At 32.2% G+C, this 23441-nt stretch overlaps 2 protein-coding genes across 3 annotated transcripts; both read right to left on the bottom strand.

Annotated features, from left to right (window-relative positions):
• Positions 1–212: 212 nt before the first annotated feature.
• LOC130892344 (uncharacterized) lies at positions 213–6709 on the bottom strand. Of its 2 annotated transcripts, none has more exons than XM_057797730.1 (3): positions 6557–6709; positions 4491–4672; positions 213–620 (listed from the first exon to the last, which is right to left on the bottom strand). In XM_057797730.1, exons 2-3 carry the CDS (start codon positions 4666–4668, stop codon positions 271–273), a joined length of 528 nt encoding a protein of 175 aa, XP_057653713.1. In that variant the 5' UTR covers positions 4669–4672; positions 6557–6709; the 3' UTR covers positions 213–270. The 2 variants fall into 2 exon arrangements, with proteins under 2 accessions (XP_057653713.1, XP_057653712.1); XM_057797729.1 differs by having other exon boundaries at positions 4431–4672.
• A 7782-nt stretch (positions 6710–14491) lies between these two features.
• On the bottom strand, positions 14492–21377 carry LOC130892241 (ATP-dependent RNA helicase Ddx1). The gene is made up of 13 exons (XM_057797500.1): positions 21256–21377; positions 21151–21202; positions 20746–20930; positions 20375–20597; positions 18550–18766; positions 18120–18296; positions 17873–18065; positions 17621–17808; positions 16945–17164; positions 16436–16696; positions 15753–15868; positions 15590–15691; positions 14492–14793 (listed from the first exon to the last, which is right to left on the bottom strand). The coding sequence occupies exons 1-13, from the start codon at positions 21269–21271 to the stop codon at positions 14548–14550; spliced, it is 2196 nt and encodes a 731-aa protein (XP_057653483.1). The 5' UTR covers positions 21272–21377; the 3' UTR covers positions 14492–14547.
• Between the last annotated feature and the right edge of the window lie 2064 nt (positions 21378–23441).

The raw sequence follows: 23441 nt of genomic DNA on the forward strand, positions 1-23441 counted from the left end.
TCATTGCTATGGTTTCGTTATGAGTATGACTCTCTCTAGGTTTAAAAAGTCTCGTACTCTTATTAATAATTTTCATATAATCTTTGGTAAGTACGAAACAACAAATAAAATGTTAAATGAATTATTCTCAAAAAATGCTGAAGATATAAATAAACATGAACATCATGTACATTTGGGTACCTGTAAAAAACTATGGTTAAATAAAAAAAATGTTGTTTGATGAATATCTCATCTAATAAATTCAATTCAATACATATCGATTTACTTCTTCTATTTTTCCTCCCTTATAAAGGCGGCAATAAAATCACCTGTAGTTTTAACTTCTTGATAACAATATAAATGCCAATCCGTGGTGCCAAAATCTGCAGAAAATGGTTGCGGCTCTGTGTGCCTGGGAACATCACATCCAGGTCCAATAATAAAAATTAAATGTCCTTTATAATTATTTACGTAATCTTGAAACGATTTTTTGTTATTGAAGTAACAGAATAATAACGCATAATTCGGATCCAAGGAATGTTCGTTGAGTTGGTTAATATAATTCAATTTGATAAATTTGAAACTGGAGTATTTACTTTCCCACCATTCTCGATTTATTTCATAGCCCAGTACTGGCAATCCTGAATCAGAACAAAAAACCCTTTAAGAATTGATGGAATTTTATTATTGGAATATTGATAGTAAATGAGAATTATCTCTAAATTTGTGTGGAAAATGGAAAAATTGGACAACCCCCTTGTGATACAAAAGATACATACATATATGGAGCGCAGCTAAATTATGGAAGAAATTATTTTACAAAATTCTTGAAATATGTCGTTTCTTTTTCAATTTTTAATGCAGATTATTTACATTCTTTTCACTTGGCATCGTTGTTTTTTAGTGACTGAATCTGCAATCTCGGAACACTATTTTTAATCTTCATTTTGAGGTACTTAACCTCAAATTTTTTTCTTCCTAATATTCCATTTTGATTGAAAAAAGCTCATTGTTCATTACATTACATATTTTTTTACACAAATTTATAATTTTGATACTTGATATTAAGTATTTCATTCAAATAATAATAACCAACAACCAAGGTACTGATCAGTTCGAAATACGACGGCTACATGCCTCGTTTCTGAGTTATAGGCCGTTGCGAAATCAGAACTTACATTTAAGTATATTTCCTTGTCCATGTGGTCCATAGAAATAATTCTACACTCTACTATCTGACACGAGGAGCGGCTCAAATTAAATGGTTAACAATCCGTAACTTTTACAGGGACAACCTGTACAATCTAAATATAGCAAATAGTACATTACCATTTTTTCTCTCACCGGGATGAAAAGTCCGTCCTTGACATATTCTAAGTCACTATTATTAGAATCGTCTAAATTCATTTTTTCAATTTCAATTCTGTATTTTCACGCGATAATAAATACTAAATGTCGTATGAATCAAACTGTCATCGAGGGTAAACATTTCATTCCAAGGAAACCGTTCGCCATAAAGAGACATTCTAAAGAAAATTATCATAAATTGTAATTATTTATTGAAAATACTTACAGGAGGTATTAGAACACAATCAAACATTTCTAACTGAATTGCATACTACAATTATCAATAAGTCGTGTGACTGACATACAGATGGCGCCGCCATTGTCAAATCCATATGACGTTTATGATGTACCCACTTTCAATATTTCATGACATTTCGATTAGTCAGAAAAAAGTGATAGTCATGTAAGTGGAGCTACGTTTGTTATTTTGGAAGCGATTTCGTGTGTAATTTTATCATTGCTTCTTGATGAAAAAAAAAACTGTTTAAGCACAACATTGACTTCAAAACTATTATCTGGACTCTGCTCTACCGAAAAAAACCATTTGTTATTGTTTCGCTGAATTTAAACGTGGTCGTACGAACATCGATGATGATGAACGTTCTGGTCGTCCAATTGATGTGGTTATTCCAGAAAACATCAAAAAAGTCCACAAGTTGGTTAAATCTAATCGTAAATTGAAATTGCGATATAGCTCAGGCTGTAAAGTACTCACAGTCGATCAAAAACAACAATGTGTGTGTTGATGATTCAGAGAAATGTCTGGCCATCTTTACACTAATAAATCAGATTTTTTTGCATCGATATGTGACAAAGGATGAAACATGGAACCAATACTTCATTGGGGACTGCAGCCGGTGAAAGCACAACAGTCAGCTAGGAATGTTATGGCTTCAGTATTTTGGGATGCGCATGGAATATTGGTGAGACAATCAATAGCGAATACTGCATAGAGTTGTTGCATCGTTTAAATGGGAAAATCAAGAAAAAACGGTCTCATGTATCGAAGAAAAAACCACTGTTTCACCAAGACAATACGCCGTTTCACAAGTCGATTGCTTCCTCATCCACCTTATAGTTCAGATCTGGCCCTGAAGGACTACTAGCTATTCGCTGATCTGAAAAAAATGTTTACCGATAAGAAATTCTTCAAATGAAGCAATTGCTGAAACTGAAGCCTATATTGAGGCAAAAGACAAATCCTTCTACAAGTACGGCATCGAGAAGTTAGAGAAGCGTAGACTGATTGTTTTGGTCTTGAAGGAGATTAAATTGATTTTGGCAAAAATGTGTTTTACTTAGTCACTTGACTTATTAAGTGATGTGTTACTGTCGAACATCGTGTTACTCACATAAGGAAGAAATTGAAATGTAGAAAATTTTAGTTGGTTAGCCTATCAACTCAACAAATAAAAACAAAAAAGACTATAAGAAATGTTCGAGGTGGGCACTTTGCACTTAGTTTATTCTATAAATCATTAGTAATATGATCTTCAACTTGTATACGTAGTACAAATGTTTATTTATTTATTTATTCGTTAGTTCTCCAAGAAATATTTGATTGTGTTTCAGTACATCTTGAATGTATTTTCAAAAAATACTTATAATTTATGATAATTTTCTTCAGAATGTCTCTTTATGGCGATCGATTGGCATGTACGACGATCTAAAAATCTACATATCTCCTAATCCATAAAGTTTATCGAGTCAAATAAAGAGTACCTGTTTGTTTAAAAATCGATCGAAAAATTCTTAGGACCATTGTTTCAGAGGAGAAATTTTTTTTATGTCACAGCATTATTTTACGTCATCTACTCACCGAATTTTTTCCCGGAACACCCAGCAATTAAGCTGCATGTAATGCATACTCCTTACCAGATATTTTAGTTCTGATAGGAAATTAATTCTGTTTTTATTGTGATCAAAATTATTCTTTTAAGAATACAGAAACATCAATATATTTTCTAACAATATAAATAGTGAAAAAAATGCATCTTCAAAACTACATTTTTATATGATTTATTTTCTTTTATAAACTTTGGACAATCTTAAGTCTAGAAAGCTAAGCATTCGTAAAATTTACGACTTTAGTCGAACATATATAAGTACTGGAGCAGTATTTTGTACAGATTCTCAACAAATAGTTCCATAATAGTCACAGATCGAACGTTACAAAGTTGGCATACCATTTCTTTTATTCATCCATGACTTTATGAGGGCTTCTTCTAGTGAGAGCAGATATTCTCTTATGTCGACAATTTTTTCACTTGTTTTACTCTATGAAAGTTAAAGATACTTAACGAATTCATAAATGTAGCCTTCAACATGCCAAAAAATACGCTAATAGGTTAAACAGACGTTCAACAACACATTTCGCTAATTTCTGATCTCGTGAATCCACCGTTTGAAGCAGTATCTGCTTCACCTTCAAGCACTTCATTTTCCTATTAACTGTCTGATAACTAAAATCCCCAGAATGTTGATTGTTTTCACTATAACAAGTCGATGTAATCAGATTTCGTTTAGAATTTAATTTTGCCCTTTTTGGAGTATAGGTAAAAAGCACTTCTTTTTCACTGTCGTCGCTCCCACACAATTCATCTAGGTTATCTTCATCTTCACTACTCTCGTTACTAAAATCGATTTCATCGTCGTTATCAATGAAGCTGAAACCAGCAGCTAATTTTTCAGCTCCTTTGGTCGAAGTAACCTGTTATCTTCCCACTTTATATAATAGAGCACGTAATATGTCTAAAAACAGTCGCACTGAACACACTGTTGAGACTACCACTACACCAACACTCACAATTGAACTGTCTAACACACGTCTTCAGAGACTGAAGGGTTACCTTCAATATCTGAAAACGATAACTTAGTTATCGAAACCCGCGTCAGACAGCGTAATTGGGAGTGTTGGTGTAGTGGTAGTGTAAATAGTGTGTTCAGTATGGATATCACCAAAGTTCCCTACTTAGTTAAAAAACAGTCATTAAAAGCCAGTAAACAAATCAAATTTTTAAAGTTACATTAATTTGAGGTGAGACATCATAGAATTTACGATGCTTAGTCTTCTAGACTTTAGATTGACTAGATTCTCTCATTACCTGTCGACTGATTAATTAACCATTCTAGTAAGCCACATCCGCATCCCAGAGATAAAATACCTTTGTATCCAAGATCTTTTACTAAATTTTTGATAAATTTAAAATTTTTCTCTTCTGGCCATACCCATAATAACTTTAAAGCATTTAGGTTATCAGAATTTTCATTTAGCTTCAATATTTCCTTCCATTTTTCCACTTTATATAATGTTAAGAGTGTGTTTACGAAAGAATCTTCCATTTCACTAAAATATAGAGCGTAGGTTTAATTATTGAGTTCGGGAATTCAAACATTTTCTTTATATACCCTCGTACATACAGCATCGGATTTAAAACGAGTCTATGTTTTCCGGCTTTAGAACTTTTGTTAGGGATAATAGGAGTTTACGGGAAATAGATGTTTTAGGAAGTGTCTTAGAAAAGAAGGTAGCGAAGGTCAACAACGAACTATACAAACATCAGCTTTAGAGCAAAACGCATTAGATGCAGTACAATTTAACGTATAAACGACAACTATTCATAGGATTCTTCAGGAGCAACTTCTTAATCCTTTTACATCCATGCCAGGGAAGTAGAGGATTACCCAGGAAGGCTGGCCTACGTTTGCTGGTTTCTAGATAAACAACGAGTTGATAATACATTTGTTGGAAAAGTACTGTTCATTGATGAAGCTGGTTTTACACGAGACGGATTTATTAATTTTTATAATTTACATATACGGGCAGATCAAAATCCTCAACGTACAATCCAAACAAAACATCAACATCGTTTTGTGTTAATGTGAGGACAGGAAGAGCGGATAATAATTTAGTAGGTCCACATTTTTTTGATAATAACCAAAATTTACCATCCATGTCATCCTAATATTCGCAGAGACATGTGGTTTATGTACGATGAAGTCCCTTCCCACTTCCTAAATGATGTAAAAAATCATCTTAATAACATTTTTCCTAATAGGTGGATTGTTTGGGGAGGTTCATTTGAATGGCCTCCACGTTTCCCTGAATTAAATACAATGGATTCATTTTTTTGGGAATATCTTGATAGCTTGCTTGCATATGCAACACAAGGAACGAAATGATGGATAAAATAAATTTCCATGGAGACGCTATAAGGCAGAATCTTGGATTGCTCTTTCCAGTTGAAAGAAATATCCTCCGGAAATGTACAGAAATGCAATATGTTCACATCTAACATTTATTATAGTTATTTTTTTGTGTTTATTGTATAAGTAATAGGCTAACCAACTAAATTTTTCTACATTTTAATTTTTACCATATTTAAGTAAGATGTTCGACAGTATGCAGTTCAATTAGAAATGTTTGATTGCGTTTTAATACCGAAATACTGTAAGTATTTCCAATAGATAATTACAATTTATGATAATTTTTTTCTGAATGTAACTTTATAGCGAACGGTTTCCTTGGCATGTACAACGATCTAAAAATCTACATATCTCCAAAACCATCAATTTCATCGAGTTAAACAAATTGTACCTTTTAGTTAAAAAATCGTTTCAAAAATTCATTTTTGCTATCATTAGATTGTACAGGTTGTCCCTGAGTAAGTTAAGGATTGTTAGCCTTCAGATAGTGTTGTAGAATTATTTATTCCGTTAGACACACTACATGGACGTAATAATCCATCAATAATTCATAATCTTCATTCAAATATATAATTTAAAGAATATACTTAAATATAACTTCTGATTTAAAGGCCTATAACTCAGAACCGAGGGGTCGTATGAGATAAGTTAACATTATTTTCAAGTTATCTATTGATTCCCGAATTTTTTGCTTAAACGGACACGGAGTCGGTCAGTCTTGATTCGACATAGATTTAAGTGAAGAAGAAGCGAAGGATAATAAATAAAACAGTTGAGGCTAGTATATTATACTAAACATTGGTATGAAGTTTAAGAAGTTTAGACATTGTTGTAAATAATAGTGTGTGTAAATATCTGCGCAAATAAAATACTAGAACATTTTAAAGCGGATCCAACTTCTATCCAGTGATCGAACGAACAACCCCACGCCAAGAAGATAAAATTTTGTTAAGTTGTGAAACAATAAATACATTGGTTTACTCAATCTTATTAAATATCTAGTAACAAATCTATAGTTACTCACATTTATGTGTATCTTCTGAAATAATTAATTTGCCTTTTTTATACACTGGAAATTTTTTACGTATTTTCACTTCTTACATTATTTCAGTAAATTTTTATTTAAACGTGATTTTCTACTGGGATAGGAGAGAACTAATTACAATTATTGGCGCGCTATTTTTAAATAAGTTTCAGAGTTTTTTTTAAAAACTCTACATGACATTGAACTTAGTGTTTAGTTAGCAAAAATATACAATTATGTTTAACTTTGATCGGTTATACGATGCATTTTTATTTAGCCATGAAAAAATTATGCTTTTCCTAATATATTAAAAATTTCTTACAAAACTAATGCTTATATTCAATTTATTTTTTTTTTTTTTGATAATACGCATTAACCGCCTGGGTCATCCGTCATTAAGGAAGTCCTGTAATTTCTCGACTGTTTTTTTACGGCTTCTTCGATAATTTAGCTTTAGCTTTACAAATTTTTTAAAGTCAAAATATATAATAGAATAACAGTTCTAGTAGCAGACAGTATATCAAGTAAAATAGGTAACCATAATTGTGGGTATCCTCCTTATCAGAAATCAAAAAACCAAACGGCATTGTATTCTTTATATTTATGACTAGCGATTGAACTAGAGTGAATTATAAATTACAAAAATTTTATACACTTTTAAAAATTACAGTTTTTCGCTCTTAGAAAAAAAACTATCGAAAATCATTATACTCCTATTACAATAACATATTAAAGATGCTGTATAAATTTTAACAAGATCGTTCAAGTGGTTTCTGAAATATCGAAAAATTCGAAAAAAACGAATGTGCATGTTCGCGTATTTATACTAAAACTTTCATCATAGCAACTGCCATAGCAAAACTGAACTAGCCAACGCTTCACGTCTGTACTCTATTTATCGAAGAAAAATAGTAAATCAAAACATATTCACTCATAGTGCACGTGATCAGAGTTGAAAACTCCAAAGCCGAACATGTAACAGGACCGCATTTAAGTTCAAAAGCGTCTGTCAATGGTCTCGGTTCCCCTTCACTTGTGCCTAATTCACAATAATTTCAGGAAGCAGTTAGATTTAGCGCGCGCTCCGATCCAGGGCCGCAGATTGAGAACCACTTCGTATATCGAAAAATCCTTTGGCACACATTTTCTACACGTGTTGTAGATGTGATTTATAAAAACCAAAATTTTTTCGACCCAAGAAAATCGAGGACTCCCTTATGGTTTATAAATAATGTTGTATAAACTATTTCAAATCTATATAAGTCTCAGAGCATCGATTGATTTTAAATACTCTGTTAAATTATTCACATCACATGAAGGAAGTTGCGCTTATTGTCGTTTCGTTGTTAATTGCGGACACTGAGCTAGTATCTTAGGATCCTTGCTGATAAGCTGATGTGCTAGCCGGATGAGGCGTACTCGAGTTAGCAGTACTTGGTCTCGTCGATTTTCAGTTAACATAGACCAGGGATCTGTTGACTATTTTACTTCGTTTAAATATGCCCTCAAATTATTGCGAAATGCGAGAAAAGATGATATCGACTTGATTTCAATTGGCAAGTGATTGTGCACTTCTGCTATTGTAAAATATTGAGCTCTTAACTAATTCTGAACGTGGAATAGTTAGGTAAAGGTCGTGCCCGAGTTTATAAGTGGATAGCCGTGCAACGATCTTTCTAAAATTGCAGAAGCGTGCTTACGAATTAGGCAAACCGATTCAAAGATAAATAAGGAAGGAAGAGTCAAAATTTTTAATCTTCTAAAGAAGTTCCTGCAGTGAGCCCTGGTGTTTAGTTCAAGTAAATATCTAAAAGCTCTCTTTTGTAGTTTGAAGTTTAGCTCAAATTGAGTCTAACTACACGTACCCCAGAAGGAAAGGGCATATCGGAGATGCGACTCAATAAGGGCATAATAAACTGTTAAGGAGGTGGATAAGTTCAGTTCTTCGGAAACTGAGGAACTTATTTTTTTAGATAAGGCGGAAATATATAACTTCCATTTCCAGGAATTGTCCACCACAAGCGCTAAGAATTTTATAGATTCAACGCCGTCAATGGTGGTGTTATTTAATAAAAAAAGGCAGCAATGTATTTTTATATGATAAAACTTCAGTTTTAGAAACATTGAGACAGAGAAGATTAGAATCGCACCATGATTTAAGGGTGATTAGGTCACTAGATAGAACTATGAAGTTCCGTGAGATCAGGGTTGCTCCAAGAAAAACTAATATCGTCTGCAAATAGACATATTTTACCACTGGTGTCGTTTATGAACAGAAGAAAGATAATAGGGCCTAGTACTGAGCCTTGGGGCACTCCACATTCTATTGGCTTGCAAAAAGACATTGTTGTATCAACCCTAGCAAGATGACTTCTGTTGGTAAGGTATGACTGGCGAGAGACCATGCGAAAAGTGTTCTCCTGAAGCTATAGTACTGCAATTTGTTAATTAAAATATTATGATTGACTCAACCAAAGGAATCGAAAAATCACAAGAAGTTGTTTTAGTGGAATATTTGCTGTTAAGGCTAGAGTAGACATTATATAGGAAGGTGAATATAGCATTATTTGTGCATTTGTTATTTAAAAACGCAAATAATTAAACAGAAATGATAAAAGCCCCTTTGTGACCAATTTTTCTATGATCTTAGATAACGTGAGAAGGACTGCAATTGGGCGATAGTTAAGTGCTTGATTTTTATGCAGAAGTATAAACATAGCCGTCTTAAGGCAATTGGAAAATGAAACGTTGATTAAAGTGGTAAGGTGATTTAAAGTGCAATTGGGCAGACTCGAAAACATTTTTGATCTAAGTCCATTAGAAGAAACTGTGTAAGTTAGCATTAGCATCAGGAAGATACGAAAGTGGATTCACAAATTAATTATCAAGGTTATCAGGTGAAGTAGAGATTGTGCTCGATGAAGAAGTCCTATTTCTTAGATCATTCACAATTTCTTATATATACGTAAATCTTTAGTGGACCAGAGTTTATTTTGTTTATTTTTAATATGCCCGAGGGAAAAAAATGGATGCCAGACTAGTGTTTTATGAATCTAGAAAATTTGGAGTCCACATAACCAGAGAGTATGTTCCAGTCAGTTGTTTGACAACTGTGCTTTTAGTTTTGAAACCTTTTTTCGAAAAGATACGGCATAATTTGCGAGCAGCATTTTTAGTATAGGATTTTACCGAAAATTTTGTTAACACTGCTTCATCATCGGAGAGACCTGAAAGAGACAGAAAGAGTCGAGGTTGTTGTCACTACAAATACTTCGAGTTTATTGGAGGGCTATGAAGCGTCAGTGTAAATGCGAAGGTAATTGGGAAACAGAAAATTTGTCGAAGGAACAAAGTCTAGTGATACAGGCTGGAGTTTTGATTTGCCAGAATGTGGCAATATTCAACTTCAATATTTTTCTTCTTCTACTCAAATTTAAACAGGTATTATTAAAGTTCTGGCATAATGTTTATTTTTCTATTGTTAAATAAAGGACTGTTACAAAATCTATTAAACTTGGTGGCTTTAAGAAAGTCTGGGATTTTTTCATTTCTGTCAGGCAGTTAAGTGTCTCCTTGAGGTTGGTTTTCATATCAAACTGCTAGTAAGCGGTAGAGTATTCTCTGCACTCAGTGAGGATGTGCTTAACAGACACAGGAACGTTACAACTTTGGCAGACAGGACGACTTTCTGACGACATCAAATAGCCGTGAGTAACTTTTGTATGGTTGATTCCTATTATCACATCTTCTCTCCTATTTGAAAAGTTTAGGGGCAGGAGAGAAGTAGATGGGTGGTTGTTGTAGTACTCTTACTCCATATATCGCTCCAATATTCTTGAATGAGGTTTTTGAAGCTAGTCTTCAGATCATTGGCAAGCTGAAGTGGAATTTCAGTATAACTCTTTGCGGTTTCTTTGGCATGACGAGCTGCAGATTCGTTTCCAGTGTGCGATGGAAGCAATATGAAAGACACTATTATATCAAGAGCAATGAGAGTTTGATAAATGTCGTGAATGGTTGGACTATTGGATGGTCGGTGAATATGGTTTTAATTGACTATATAGATAAAAGAGAATCGGCGATGTGTTTAAAAAGAGGAGAGATAAATTTGAAAGTCTGATGGTTATTGTATAGTTCACCACTATAAGTCGAAGGTAACCGGAAAGTACTTATGTGTTCGTGGTTTGTAGTGACAGCGTAACCGACACCGGATTCAGTTTTGGAGGCATCCGTATATAGAGAATTAGGTCGAAGGATTTTTTATGTAGAATTTCTAGGAATACTTTTTCTACAAGGACACTATGGTAAAGGAAGTGGGCAGGTCAAAGAAATGTTGGTATTTTTCAGTAGAGGCGCGAGCAATTGAGGGATAGAATTTACAATTGTTCGTGAGTTAGTAGGTAGGGTCGTAGTGATAAGTGACGTCTGAACAAGATTAGAAGGATTTGAAGATACTTCAGAAGCATATGACAGGAGAAGAGATTGTCGTCTTAAGGATAGTGGTGGTTCATCAGCTTCAACAGTGACACTAGCAGCGGGGTTTGAGCGAAAGGCAGCAAGGCAGAGGCGAAGAGCAGTGTTGTGTACAGGGTTCAATAAGTTAGTTTTAGACTTGGAAGCAGATATATAGTCTAGCTTTAAGTTTATGAGAGCTCTGTAAACTCTAAGTAGTATAGTTTCGTTGGAGCCCCATTGAAGGTAGCTGAAGGTTTTAATTATGTTCAGCCTCTTCAGGCAAATGCCTTTTACATCATGAATATAGTGATTCCAGTTGTCTCAAGAATCGAAAGTCTTACCAAGGATTTGGCACTGATTTACAATAGATAGAAACTTATCAAGGAAAATTTGAGGTTAGCAAATAGATGTTCTTTGAGAGAATTATACAGGGTTCCCAGCGACCTGGAAAGTCAGGGAATTGCAAAATGGTCAGGGAAATTTGGAAATATTCTCAAAAAGTCAGGGAAATTTACAAAAAATTTCAAAAAGTCAGGGAAAATCCTAAAATAAAGTAAAATCTGGAGTAACTGCTAAGAAATAAAAATTTAGTTTTTGTTAATGTGTCTCATTCTTCAGTTCTCGTTTCTTTTCCTTTATGAAATCATAATTTATTTATTTGAATTTTAAAAGGAAGATTTCGGTAAGTATTTTGTGCTTTTTTTTCATTTTCTCATAACAATTTATTATGCTACAAATTAACCAAATTTATTTTCTCTTTCTAAGTTTTTATTAATTTTTTATAAAAATCAATCTGAAGCTAATTGAAAATGCTTTTAAATTAATTTAATTAATACTAATAATAATGATTAATACTACTATTAACATTAAGTAATCCAAGCTGATTTTGTGCGTACCTTTTGGTCAGGAAATTTTTTGAGTTTTGGTCAGGGAAAGTCAGGGAATTTATCAGGCAAATTTTGCTGGGAACCCTGTACATATCAGCATGGATGTTTCGAGAAAATCATACTCCTAGGTAAGGGGGATCCATCTTGTAGTAGATTTATTGAGTTTTGGAGCAGTTGGCATGTGGAGGAGAGGTATTTACCATGGCAGTAAATGATTTGGTCATCAGCATATTGGACATATTTTACGGGAAAGGGGAATTTGTCGCATAGCTCATTTATTGTGAAGATAAATGAAGTAGAGCTTAATACTAAACCTTGAGGGATGCCAGTATTTTGTGGATGAGGAAAGGGGAGCTTACCATTTGTAGTAACCCTGAAAATTCTATCAGTAAGGAAATTATGCATGAATGATAATATGTCATTGTATTGAGTAAGTTGATTCACAATTATAATACATACTATTCAATTTTACTTCACAGTCTTCACTTAGAAAATGATGCTAACTCTAGTTTTAATTGGTAAAAATAAGTTTTACCGGAAGGGGTTTGTAAAAAATATTAAGTATAATGAATTAACTGAAAACGGATTTTTAGTATATATAATGAAATTGCATTAAAATTAATATGAATTACAGCAAATGCTTTTAGTTACCCAGATATATAAGTTAATTTTTTCTTATGTAATTAGTATTTCATTATTTGAAAGTAAGCCAAATATTTTATCAATCTATTCAATTTTTTTATATAACATGATTAAGAGAATGTAATTAAATGTTGTTTAAATTTAGATGAAGTATTAATAATAGTCATTATTAAGAATATCTCGATTATATTTAGAAGTGCCGATCTTAGAAAGTGTGCGTGCACTGCACGTGGGCGACCAAAACAATGGATAGCCGCATACCGCATCTAATTTTATCAATCCAGCAAATTTTTTTATATATTTGAAATACATTCGTAATAAACGTCATTGTAAAAAAAGTAAAATATTATACTATAATTCTCGACTCTACACCAAATATTAGTCGCACAGAACAAATAAAATTTTGATAACAGCTCAGATTTTTAAAAGAGTTCTGAAAGCCCAACTGGGTAACTACGAAACAATTGAAATATTGGGATTACTTAGTAACACAAAGTAACAGACCAATTTCCTGATATCGAGTGACCTACAGGCTTTGTTAATTGCAAATGAAACTGCGCGGCGATGCAATTATTACGAATGTACAGACCGAAATATTAAATAATGTAGCAGCTTTACAGTCTAGATGAGTTTCTACTGTGATTATTAAATAAATTGCTACAATTTGTTTAAATATCTTTAGGTTGAATAATCTTGAAGAAGACAGGAAATATATTGAGGGATAAGGATTAAGATTAAGTGAATATTGTTTATCTAAACATTCAGACATAAAAGTATTTCTTTTGTACCGCAAATTAATTTTTAAGCATTTTGAAGTTGATTTCCTTATGACAAATATAACAGTAGTTCTTTTGTACTACAATTTGTATTTGTTGTTTGAATACAAATGTATTCAAACAACCATTGTAAAAAGCATAACAAGTGTAACATGTATTTCTATGTTATTCATGTGATATGTCACTTGCTTTAGTAATTCATTTTGTTGGCGCATTTTTTTAACTTCGTTTTCTGCTAATTCTGTAGTTTTATGTTGAAAAATAAACTTACTTGGTGTGCAGTATCGCGTTGATGAAGGTCTTTCATTTCGCCAAATAATTAATTGCTGCTGCTCTCCTGGATTATTTGAGAGAAATCATATGGGTACAAGGTATACAATGAAGATACTAGAGTCTTTAGCAATAGGGCCAAAAGAAGAACATTTGTGACAAGACCCACTTACATATTAGCTTCAAATTATTTAAAGTATCCATTTTTTAGGCTTCCAAAACTTCTTTCTGAACATCTAATAGTCTAATAGATTGACTGTGTGATTAAGTAAAGCCTGCAATTTAATCTCAGCAATAATATCTGTAACAGTAATATGTTCTTTGGTGGGTACCACTCTTTTTTGGCAAGTTGCATTTTTTTATAAGATGAAAACTTGAACTTATTGTTTAATCTTATTATATTGTATTGATATCTAGCAAGTTTGGCTTCAATGAACATCGACAAAGCTTCTCTCCCAGAAAGTTGTTTTTTTCAGCTTCTTCAAATTTCTTGCCAGCCTGTATTTGGCTGCTCTTTTGGGTAAATTTGTTGTCTCTTCCCTGACAATTTTAGATGCTTCAACTTAACCCAAAGACCGTAAACTCATTTGAGCAGCAAAAATTAATTCTTCTGAAAGTGTTTCTGCCCCAAAGCTTCGTTGAAAGTCCATCGGCTCTTGAACCAACCAATTGGCCTCTAGAATATTTGTTTTAGCTACTAATAAATATTATGTAATAAAATGGAGAAATGTGGAGATAAAAAATTATTTTTTTAAGATGAAACGTTTTACTTAAAATTGTAAACCATACATTTATATATATATATATATATATATATATATATATATATATATATATATACATATATATATATACATATATATATATATATATATACATATATTAGTTAAATTACATTAGGTAATGTGAATACAATTGTTAATGAAATCATTCTATTTAAAATATTTCTTAGATTTAATTTTCAGCATGTTCTGGCTAATTTAGACAAGTGTCGTTTGACATAAAGTAACTGAGCGGAACTTTCCAATTTAGACAACTCTTTAACGATAGGTGCCATTTGGGCAGTGTGATTTTGGTAAAGAGAACCCATATTTTTTCTTTTTTCTCCATATATTACTTTTCCCTCAAATTCGTCTTGCGGTACTTCCATATCGGGACCAATTTCTTGAATTGTCACATTCAAGTGTTCTTCAATATCAGCTATAAACTAAAAAATATATATCTTCCATTAAAGTGATGAATCATATAACATATTTCCATTTATTTCCACTACTCAACTGAGCTAAACTTCTTAAATCACTCTGGGCTATATTGAGTGTTGTCTATAAAATGATGTTCCCAAAGATCTGAGGTGGAGAAAGTGCATGAGTGTGCAATATATGAGCAAATGGTGCAGAGTTCAAAGACGGACGTACAGATTTGGATAGAATACTGTCTCATACCCCACTTACAGCTCAGACTTGGCCCCCAATAATTACGATCTCTTCCTTGAATTAAAAGAAACACTTGGTGGTGCGTCAACCGCCAAGGAGTTGAAAGGAGAGATTTTAAACTATCTTTATGGCGCGGCGGCAGACTTCTACGATTCAGACATAAAGAAGGTACGCATCGAAAAATGCATTGGTCTAAATGACGACTATTTCAAAAAATAAAGGGAAGTATAAACTTTCCAAATATGTATGCTAATAAATATTTTTTTCATTGTGAACATTCGTTGGGAACCTCATTTTATGAACAAGCATCGTATGTTGGCAAAATAACATTCTAGATTTGAGTTGAAATCACATTTTCAATTAATTTGACAAAGTAAATTGCTTAAACACCTACAGAAGAATTTACAGATAGAACAGATGGCAACTCAAGACTGAGTATGACGAAAACAAAAATCCTTCATTTAAAATGATTTTTCAACCAACCTCAACTAACAAAAAGGTTGTATTGAAATATACAGTTTGTAAAGTAGCCAAAGTGGTTGACTAATGAATTTTATGGAGATCTCATACCTGAGGTTCATTATACCATATACAGCATCCTTTTTGTTCAACCAAATTTGTATTCGAACAATTTTTTCCTCTCGAGGGACACCACTCACCATGATACCACACCTACAACAGTATTAACCATAAATACTCTTGAACTTTTCGTTAATTTGTGAAAAACACATACCTTTTCTGGTACAGTGCTAACTAAACTTATTGCAAGACCCATTCTTTCAGCTCTTCCTACACGACCGATTCTATGCACATAATTCGATTTTTCATCTGGTAGTGTTACATTAATTACTAAAATCAAAATCATTAATTACAATAAAAAATCCTTAAAAACTTGAATAAAGTATTCAAATAATATGAAACATCAAAAGAAAAAATAAATTTCGAATGATGTTGCAGGTTAAGGACTTAAAATAAAACTGTTCAAAAGTTTTTTAAAATGGCAACGTTGAAATTTTTTATTTGATCTCCATCTGGTTGGTAGTAAATAGATCGATCTATCTGGATGATTAACATCAGGAAAAAGTCCTACCTGGTTTACAATATTTTTTACATGTCCAGTTTCAAGAAACTTTTTTTCAATTGTGCCAATTGTAGACTGAGAAATGTGTTGATCAAGGTATTTATTATTGAAAATTTCACAAACCTCCTTTTGAGCTCTTGTTTTATTACCACCACCAATCATTACTTTCAGTTTTTCTACACTCTTTATTGTTCTCTTTTTCAGACTATCGAAATAGAATTTGACTGATATTTTGTTTTTTTAGAGTCTGTCTAAAACCTTTTTGATTCTCCCCTATTTCCAGTTCCACTAAATTTTTTAGTCTTTCATCTATTATTATAAAAAAAAATACTTACTAAAAGGTAAACCACTTATATCGATTCCTCTAGCGGCGACGTCAGTACAAATTAGAAATTTAACTTGATTCTTCTTGAACATTTCCAAATTAGCTTTACGTTCATGTGGTTTTCTATCACCATGTAAGCATACGCATGAATAATTATTTCTATCGATCTGCTTCATATATCTTTCTAAATTGTCACAATCTAATTTTGTACGACAGAATATTATGGCCCTATCCATCTTGTGCTTGTCAATCGCATTTAGACAATATTCACCTAGAAAAAATTTTTTTAAATGAAAATTACCAAGCAACAAATAATTGGCACATTTTGTTAGAAATATGACCAAATTTAATAATACACTTTGCAGAAGATAAAATAAGATAAAAAGTTTGTGTAAAATAAAAAAAATTTCTATTTCACTTGAACCTATTCAATCCTGATTTATAGAACATGTATAAAAATTCTGGTACTTTTTATCACTACGATCTTCTGTTTATTGCTTCAACATATAAATACCTTACCTTTTAGCAATTTAACAGCTTCGCTTAATGTTTCTGGACTATTATTTCCAGGTCTAACGTTATCTCGTGCATGAACTCCATCTGTATTGATGTGCCTTCTTAAGTTATGCCAGGATTTGTCGTTTTGTGGATCTACCTTTACTACCACATGATGAACAGTTTCCGGCACAGCATCTTCACCTTTAAGATCGACCCAAGTAGGAAAGTACATTAATTTTCCCTAAAAAAGATTATTGCTGTTTCTCTCTACGTCTAATCAGGTTCTAGGAGTACAAGTAGATTGTATTATTTTGAAAAATGATAGCACATTGTAATTTACTGGAAAATCTTACCATGTTATTGATTTATTTTGTAGTGTTGGAAGATTTTTTACCTTGAGCAACTTAGAGTAAGAGTAACTCTTCGATCTAATGGGCCCCACTCCTCAATTTAGATAGGTCTTTTATTAAGTTTCCATTACATTCTTGAGTATGAGGATTGAGACCCCACCAGGACAGAACATAATTGTTATAAAGCTTAGTCAATTTTAATTAAAATTTCTGAGATGATATGATGTTTCTATTGTAAACTTATCAGAATTCTATTATTTGATTGAGGCTTCATGTATTATAAACTGTACAAATATACAATAATGATTTGTTCATATTTGTAACTGTAAATGAAATTATATACTCACAGCCATTTTTTTAACTTCAAAATCATGCAAAGTGGCACTACAAACAATCATTTGTAACCTCTTTCCATCCGCCGTAACTTTGGGCATTTGTTGATGTAATGTTTCAATAAATTTGGTGTAACCTTGTTTTAACAACCCATCTGCTTCGTCCAGAATGAAAAATCTACAGTTTGCCAATGACAAATAACCTGAAGAGTAAGTGTGAATTAATATTAAAATTAAGTATATATAAAAAAATTCATTAAGACATACCTCCTTGAATTAGATCTTCTAAACGACCAGGCGTTCCAACTATGATATCAGCACCTTCATTTTGAAGTTGTGAAATTTGGGATTTTACCTGTACACCTCCTATCACAAGAACTTCTCTGATTTCGGGATCTTTGAGATATTTTTTGAATTTTTTTATCTGTTCACTAGTTTGTTCAGCCAATTCTCTAGATGGCTAAAATGAATTAGGGGCTGTCGTCTAATAATTATTATCAGTTAGAATACTTACCTCAATAATGATGGCTTGGGGTGCGTTGTTTACAAGTTTGGTAACTTGACCAGCACCACTTTCACCGTTTGTATTTTTCACTAGAGTATCTCCAGTAGCTGACATTATAGGTTTATATCCATCGGGCAAGCTATGCTTAAACTGTTTATTTCCAAAATTGAATTCCATTTCTGCATTCTGAAAATTTTATGATTATTAATAATGAAAAACCAAATGCTTAGGATCAAAATTCGTTAAATTGCTACACAAATAATTCCCTATGGCAATCAAAACGACATATTTTAGACACTTCATCCATTAGTTTCTCACATTACCAGCTGGTATTCCAGTAAAATGTTATATTAGAATAGAAGTATTTGTTATTTTACACCATAATGAGTGTTTTGAGCTAAAGAAAATTATCACCTGGTACTAGTATCATTGGACTTACTTTTAAAACAACAGCCGGAAATAGACCTTGACTAACAATTTTTTTATCAGCACAAAAAGCAACTCCCAAGTCAACACCATTTTTAAAAAACTTTATCTGTCCGTTATCTGCATCCAAAAGACAGGTGATAACATCATTTTTACCAAATGGTTCCCCATAGTTATCAAATTGTTTATTATTAGATTTTTTGCCTGTTCCTCCGAATCCAAAGCCGTTTCTAAAAAAAGAACAATATGCTTCTTACTACCATGTCAAAGATGAGTAAACCTCTTTTCGAAATAATACATTTATGCAATGTTTTTTTCAGTTTCCTTTCAGGATTCGGCTTCGGTTTTCAATGATTATGAGGTGATAAATTAATGATCATATAAATTGATTGATGTAACACAAATTTCAGATTTAAAAGACAATTTTCTTTTACTCCACTGAATACTTCATATCCTCAGATTCCCTTTTACAAAATAAAATTATACATACTTAGTCTTTTTATACATATATACAAAAGGATTTCAAAATCACTGATAGACATTTCCTCCAACATTAAATTATGGCTTCATAATCATCTAAATACAAGTGTATGAACTATTTGAACGTCTGAGATCTTGAAACAATTATTTTTATCTATATTCAAATATTGTAAAATCAATTTATAAGAAACAAAAAATATATTTTTCAAAATGATTATAATACCGAACTGCATACAATCATATCAATCGCATGTCGTATGATTTAAAAATATCTATTATACTCATCAAAATGTTACAAATCTTTTACTTACCGTAATAAATAGATTGTAGTGAACAATAACAGAATGCATCCTATAAATATATTACCACCCTGTATATTTAAAAAGGTATATAACCTTATGTAGGCTAGTTTTGTAAGCATTTATTACAGTATATTTATAATCAACTTTTATTATGAGCTAGCAATTTATTTTGACTTTGCTAGTTCTAATGATACTTTTAGAGCATAAGTTTATCAACTTATGTTGGGGAACTGACGTGTTTATTTTTTACCACGTTTAATTTATTATATAAATTGATAAAATTCTTAATTCATCAAAAGACATATTTTGTATCACGTTTACTACAATGTATTGACTTGATCAGAACGACTAAATTTTCTTAAATTCATAATTAAAGCAAATTTATAAGAACCGGTGATGTTTTTATTGAATGAAAGAACCTTCAATAAAGATTCCTTAATTTTGTATGCATATTCACACAAAGTAATTCATTGACTTGATAATTATACACCAGTGGATATAAGGTGGATATATTTTTATCCCGTTTATTACAGCATAGATTTGGTCTCTTATTTTTCTTAAATTTATAACTAAACTGATGTACGAAATAATGAAAATAAATTCAAGATAATAAATTATATCATTTATTATTGTATTAAATAAAATGGGTATACTGCCGTCCTAATTCTAAACACGCAGTAAAGTTACTTTTTTCGATTTTAAGATTTAGCAGCTGATCAAAGGTTGCTAAGCCCAATGCAGTAAGAGCCATAATTCATTATATAAGAACCAAAATGCAATTAAATAAATAAAAACAAGTATTTTATGTATTTCTTCATCATAGTATACAAAAAAAATCAAGTTTTTCTTAAAACTGCCATTTTGGAATTTTAAAACTTTAAATTTGGAGGGCAGTATATTAAACACCTGCAGTAATTAATTCTAAGAACATGACCTTGACCTATAACATAGCTCCTACCTGAGGAGGTATGGGTCTGCCAGGGAGGGCTCTCTACTTATTGTAATTTTTTGTGTGGAAATATTATGAATAATTTATGGTTCAGTTTACAAACGTACCTATCAGTACCTAGATCCAAACTTGCCTGTAGAGTAGACCACCCCACTCTGCAAAGTCCTTCATCTGTGACAGTAGCCTCAAAGCCCCACTTTCCTGATTTGACTCCTCTAGTGCAACGAACACCATTCCAATCTCTCTGTTCTCTTGACTGAACTCTTTTACCATCAGGAGAAACCGCTATAGCATTTCCTCTGTCCAAAGTTGACATTATCCATGGCTGAGCTTCAAGAATTATATGAATTTTAATAAAATTTTTACAATAGAATTTTTTTTGTAAAGTATTTTCAATATTTGTTACTATCAAATTAATCTTGGAATAGATCAAAATGTGCATTTCTATTTCTGTAATATTCTTAAAAATGGTACTTACACAAGCTTGCTTTAGCTTCTTTGGCTGTCTTACCAGATTGAATATCTTTTATAGTTTCCCATACAATTTGAATAACTGGAAGACAAAATGCAGCTGTTTTTCCACTACCAGTTTCTGCTGCCATGAGCACATCACCTCCGCCAAGTACTAAAGGAATTCCTTCAGCTTGGATATCAGTTGGTAACCTTAAAGTATGAAAAATTATACTAAAATTTCTTTTACGTTTAAACAAAACAGTTTTGGATATGTAAATAAAAAAGTAGTTTTATAATTAAGAAAAGATTTTAGTTTGATTTGATTTTTTTATATTATTTTCAACTCCGAAGACATCTGTTACATGCATATTGGTTTGCTAATAGTTGGGAATAGTTAATATAAAATCAAAATTTAATTACTTGTACTTACATCCAATCCAATTCTTCTAAAGCTTTAGCTATTTCAGGAAGTACACCAAATTCTGAAATTTAGAATTGTAAGAAAAAATTTTGAACATTGTTTCATATTGTTTACCTTCGAAAGCAGTCATTTTTCTTTTAACGCAATAATAAATAATTTAATATATACAATAAAATAAACTTCTATGCTGTTTTTCGGCTTTTTGCAAATGTCATTTTTTACTTCTTATTCACTCGTTATTTTGGCCTCGATAAAAAAGCTTGCAGCATATTTGTAACTTACTGTCAAAACAGAATTATATTTCAAAAATATTTTTATTAGGAAATTCCAAGTGTTTATTTATGGTCGGAATGAGAAAGTATTTTATAAAAGTTTGGATATTATTTACGCATTATTTAAATTTGAAGTGAATTCATAAGAAGACGATAAAGGCTTCGGAATGGAAGCGATAATAGAATCCATATTGTTAGCTTTATAAATTTAAATAAAAAATATGCGAATTTACAGATTTTAAATCATGTCGATGGTACGATGTGCGTTAAAATAGTTGTTGCATATATCGTAAAGTAGCATATATGTAATACTTCTATATGGATACGTCCTATAAGTTGGAGATGTTCTAACTAAGTGAAACAAATAGTGTATCGTTCTCTCTCTCCCTCGGGCGCTTCAGTTAGTTCTGCGCATGAAGCATACGCAGTATAGATAAAGTGTCTCGAACGATAGAGAAAATGAATATTATTGGCACCGTAACATAGGGACAACTATCCATATAGGAGTATTAGGGAAATATAGGTAAATGATTCCCTAAATATTCTGCGAATTTTAATTTCCTTGTATCCAACCGATTGTTATATGAACACTTATGAGCACGTACAAATTTTATCAGCCCTCCACTCAGAGAAGTCATTTTTCATGGTATCTACTATTTATGAACGTCTACATTTCGCCATCCTCGCGTTCATTCTGTTTAGCGCTTTTTATTGGAACAGGAATTTTATTGAAAACGCAAAGTAGTATTATTTTGTTTATGCAAATTTCTTTACTCGGCATACTTTAATTCATCTACAATTGCTACATTCATACCACCATCGCTATAATGGAAAGTTTTTGAACTGTTATGGTATGGGAAAATACGTCCCTACGTTACGGTGCCGACAATATTCATTTTCTCGTTCGAGACACTTCATCTATACTCCGCATGCTTCATGCGCGCAAAACTAACTGAAGCGCTCGGAGGAGAAAGAGAACGATACACTATTTGCTTAACTTAGTTAGAGCACTTTCCACTTACAGGAACTGTCCATATAGAACTATTACATATATGAAGATACTCCTATATAGGCAGTTGGTATGGGAAAAAACGTCTCTACGTCACGGTGTCGACAATATTCATTTTCTCTCTCGTTCGAGACACTTCATCTATACTTCACATGCTTGGAATGCTCAGAACCAAACTGGAGCATCGGAGCATAGAGAAATCGTTGCCATTCTGTCTTCCTTAGTTGGAACAGCTTCCACTTATAGAAACTGTCCATATAGAAGTATTACATATATGGAGATACTACTCCTTCTATCTACCCTCCATATTTTAGGTTATTTTGACTATCTTTTAAAAACCTCAGAGATTTGAAATATTCTTATAACTGTCAATAGGGAAAAAGCAACAAGTAAAAACGTTTTATCTTAATTGGACAAACTTTTTTATACTCCTTGATAATAAATATAGCCAGAAACATCACCTAAGCCATTGAAGGCAGCTTAAAACATGAACTGATCAATAGAGGCTACAAACAGTAGCTGCAGTAGAAGTAGCAAAAGTTCAATTTTGTCATGACTAAAAACAGGAAGTTTTGGCCATGCATATATGCGGGTATCTCTGACAACGAGACGTGAGAAATATTTATCCAGCTATGGTAATACATGGAGACAGTATATCCGACTGTAGATAATATGTGAGTGTAGAGACTGGAAAAGGACATTGGGTAGAAGCTGCAGCGGAAGAAGCAAAACTCCATTTTTGTCAAGTTCACTTTACATTATATATGGTATAAAATTCACTATTTTATCCACAAAAGATTTTTGAGAAACTTAGCCAATAACAATGAACAGAGCCAATGAGTCCCATATATGGACTCTTTAGGAGTTAAGACTTATCACTATATAAATGGCGCCTTTGTGTCATTAAACTGCAGTCAGATATAAGGTGTATTTTTGATAATACCTAAAATTGTCATTTATATTTATAAAATTATATCATTATCAATCAGACACTGCCTTCATTCATCCAATTTCAATTC

This window comes from Diorhabda carinulata, chromosome 4, assembly GCF_026250575.1.
Source record: "Diorhabda carinulata isolate Delta chromosome 4, icDioCari1.1, whole genome shotgun sequence".
Lineage (NCBI taxonomy): Eukaryota > Metazoa > Arthropoda > Insecta > Coleoptera > Chrysomelidae > Diorhabda > Diorhabda carinulata.

Bases quoted from the DNA above. Each gene is read 5' to 3' on its own strand.
- LOC130892241 (XM_057797500.1), bottom strand. The intron at 20,598-20,745 runs GTAAGTACCATT...TAATTCTTGAAG, and splicing joins AGAAGCTAAAGCAAGCTTGT to CTCAGCCATGGATAATGTCA. The intron at 18,297-18,549 runs GTAAGTCCAATG...TAAAATTTTCAG, and splicing joins TTCCGGCTGTTGTTTTAAAA to AATGCAGAAATGGAATTCAA.
- LOC130892344 (XM_057797729.1), bottom strand. From the start codon at position 4,668: ATGGAAGATTCTTTCGTAAACACACTCTTAACATTATATAAAGTGGAA. The intron at 621-4,430 runs GTAATGAGAGAA...GTTCTGATTCAG, and splicing joins GTTAATTAATCAGTCGACAG to GATTGCCAGTACTGGGCTAT.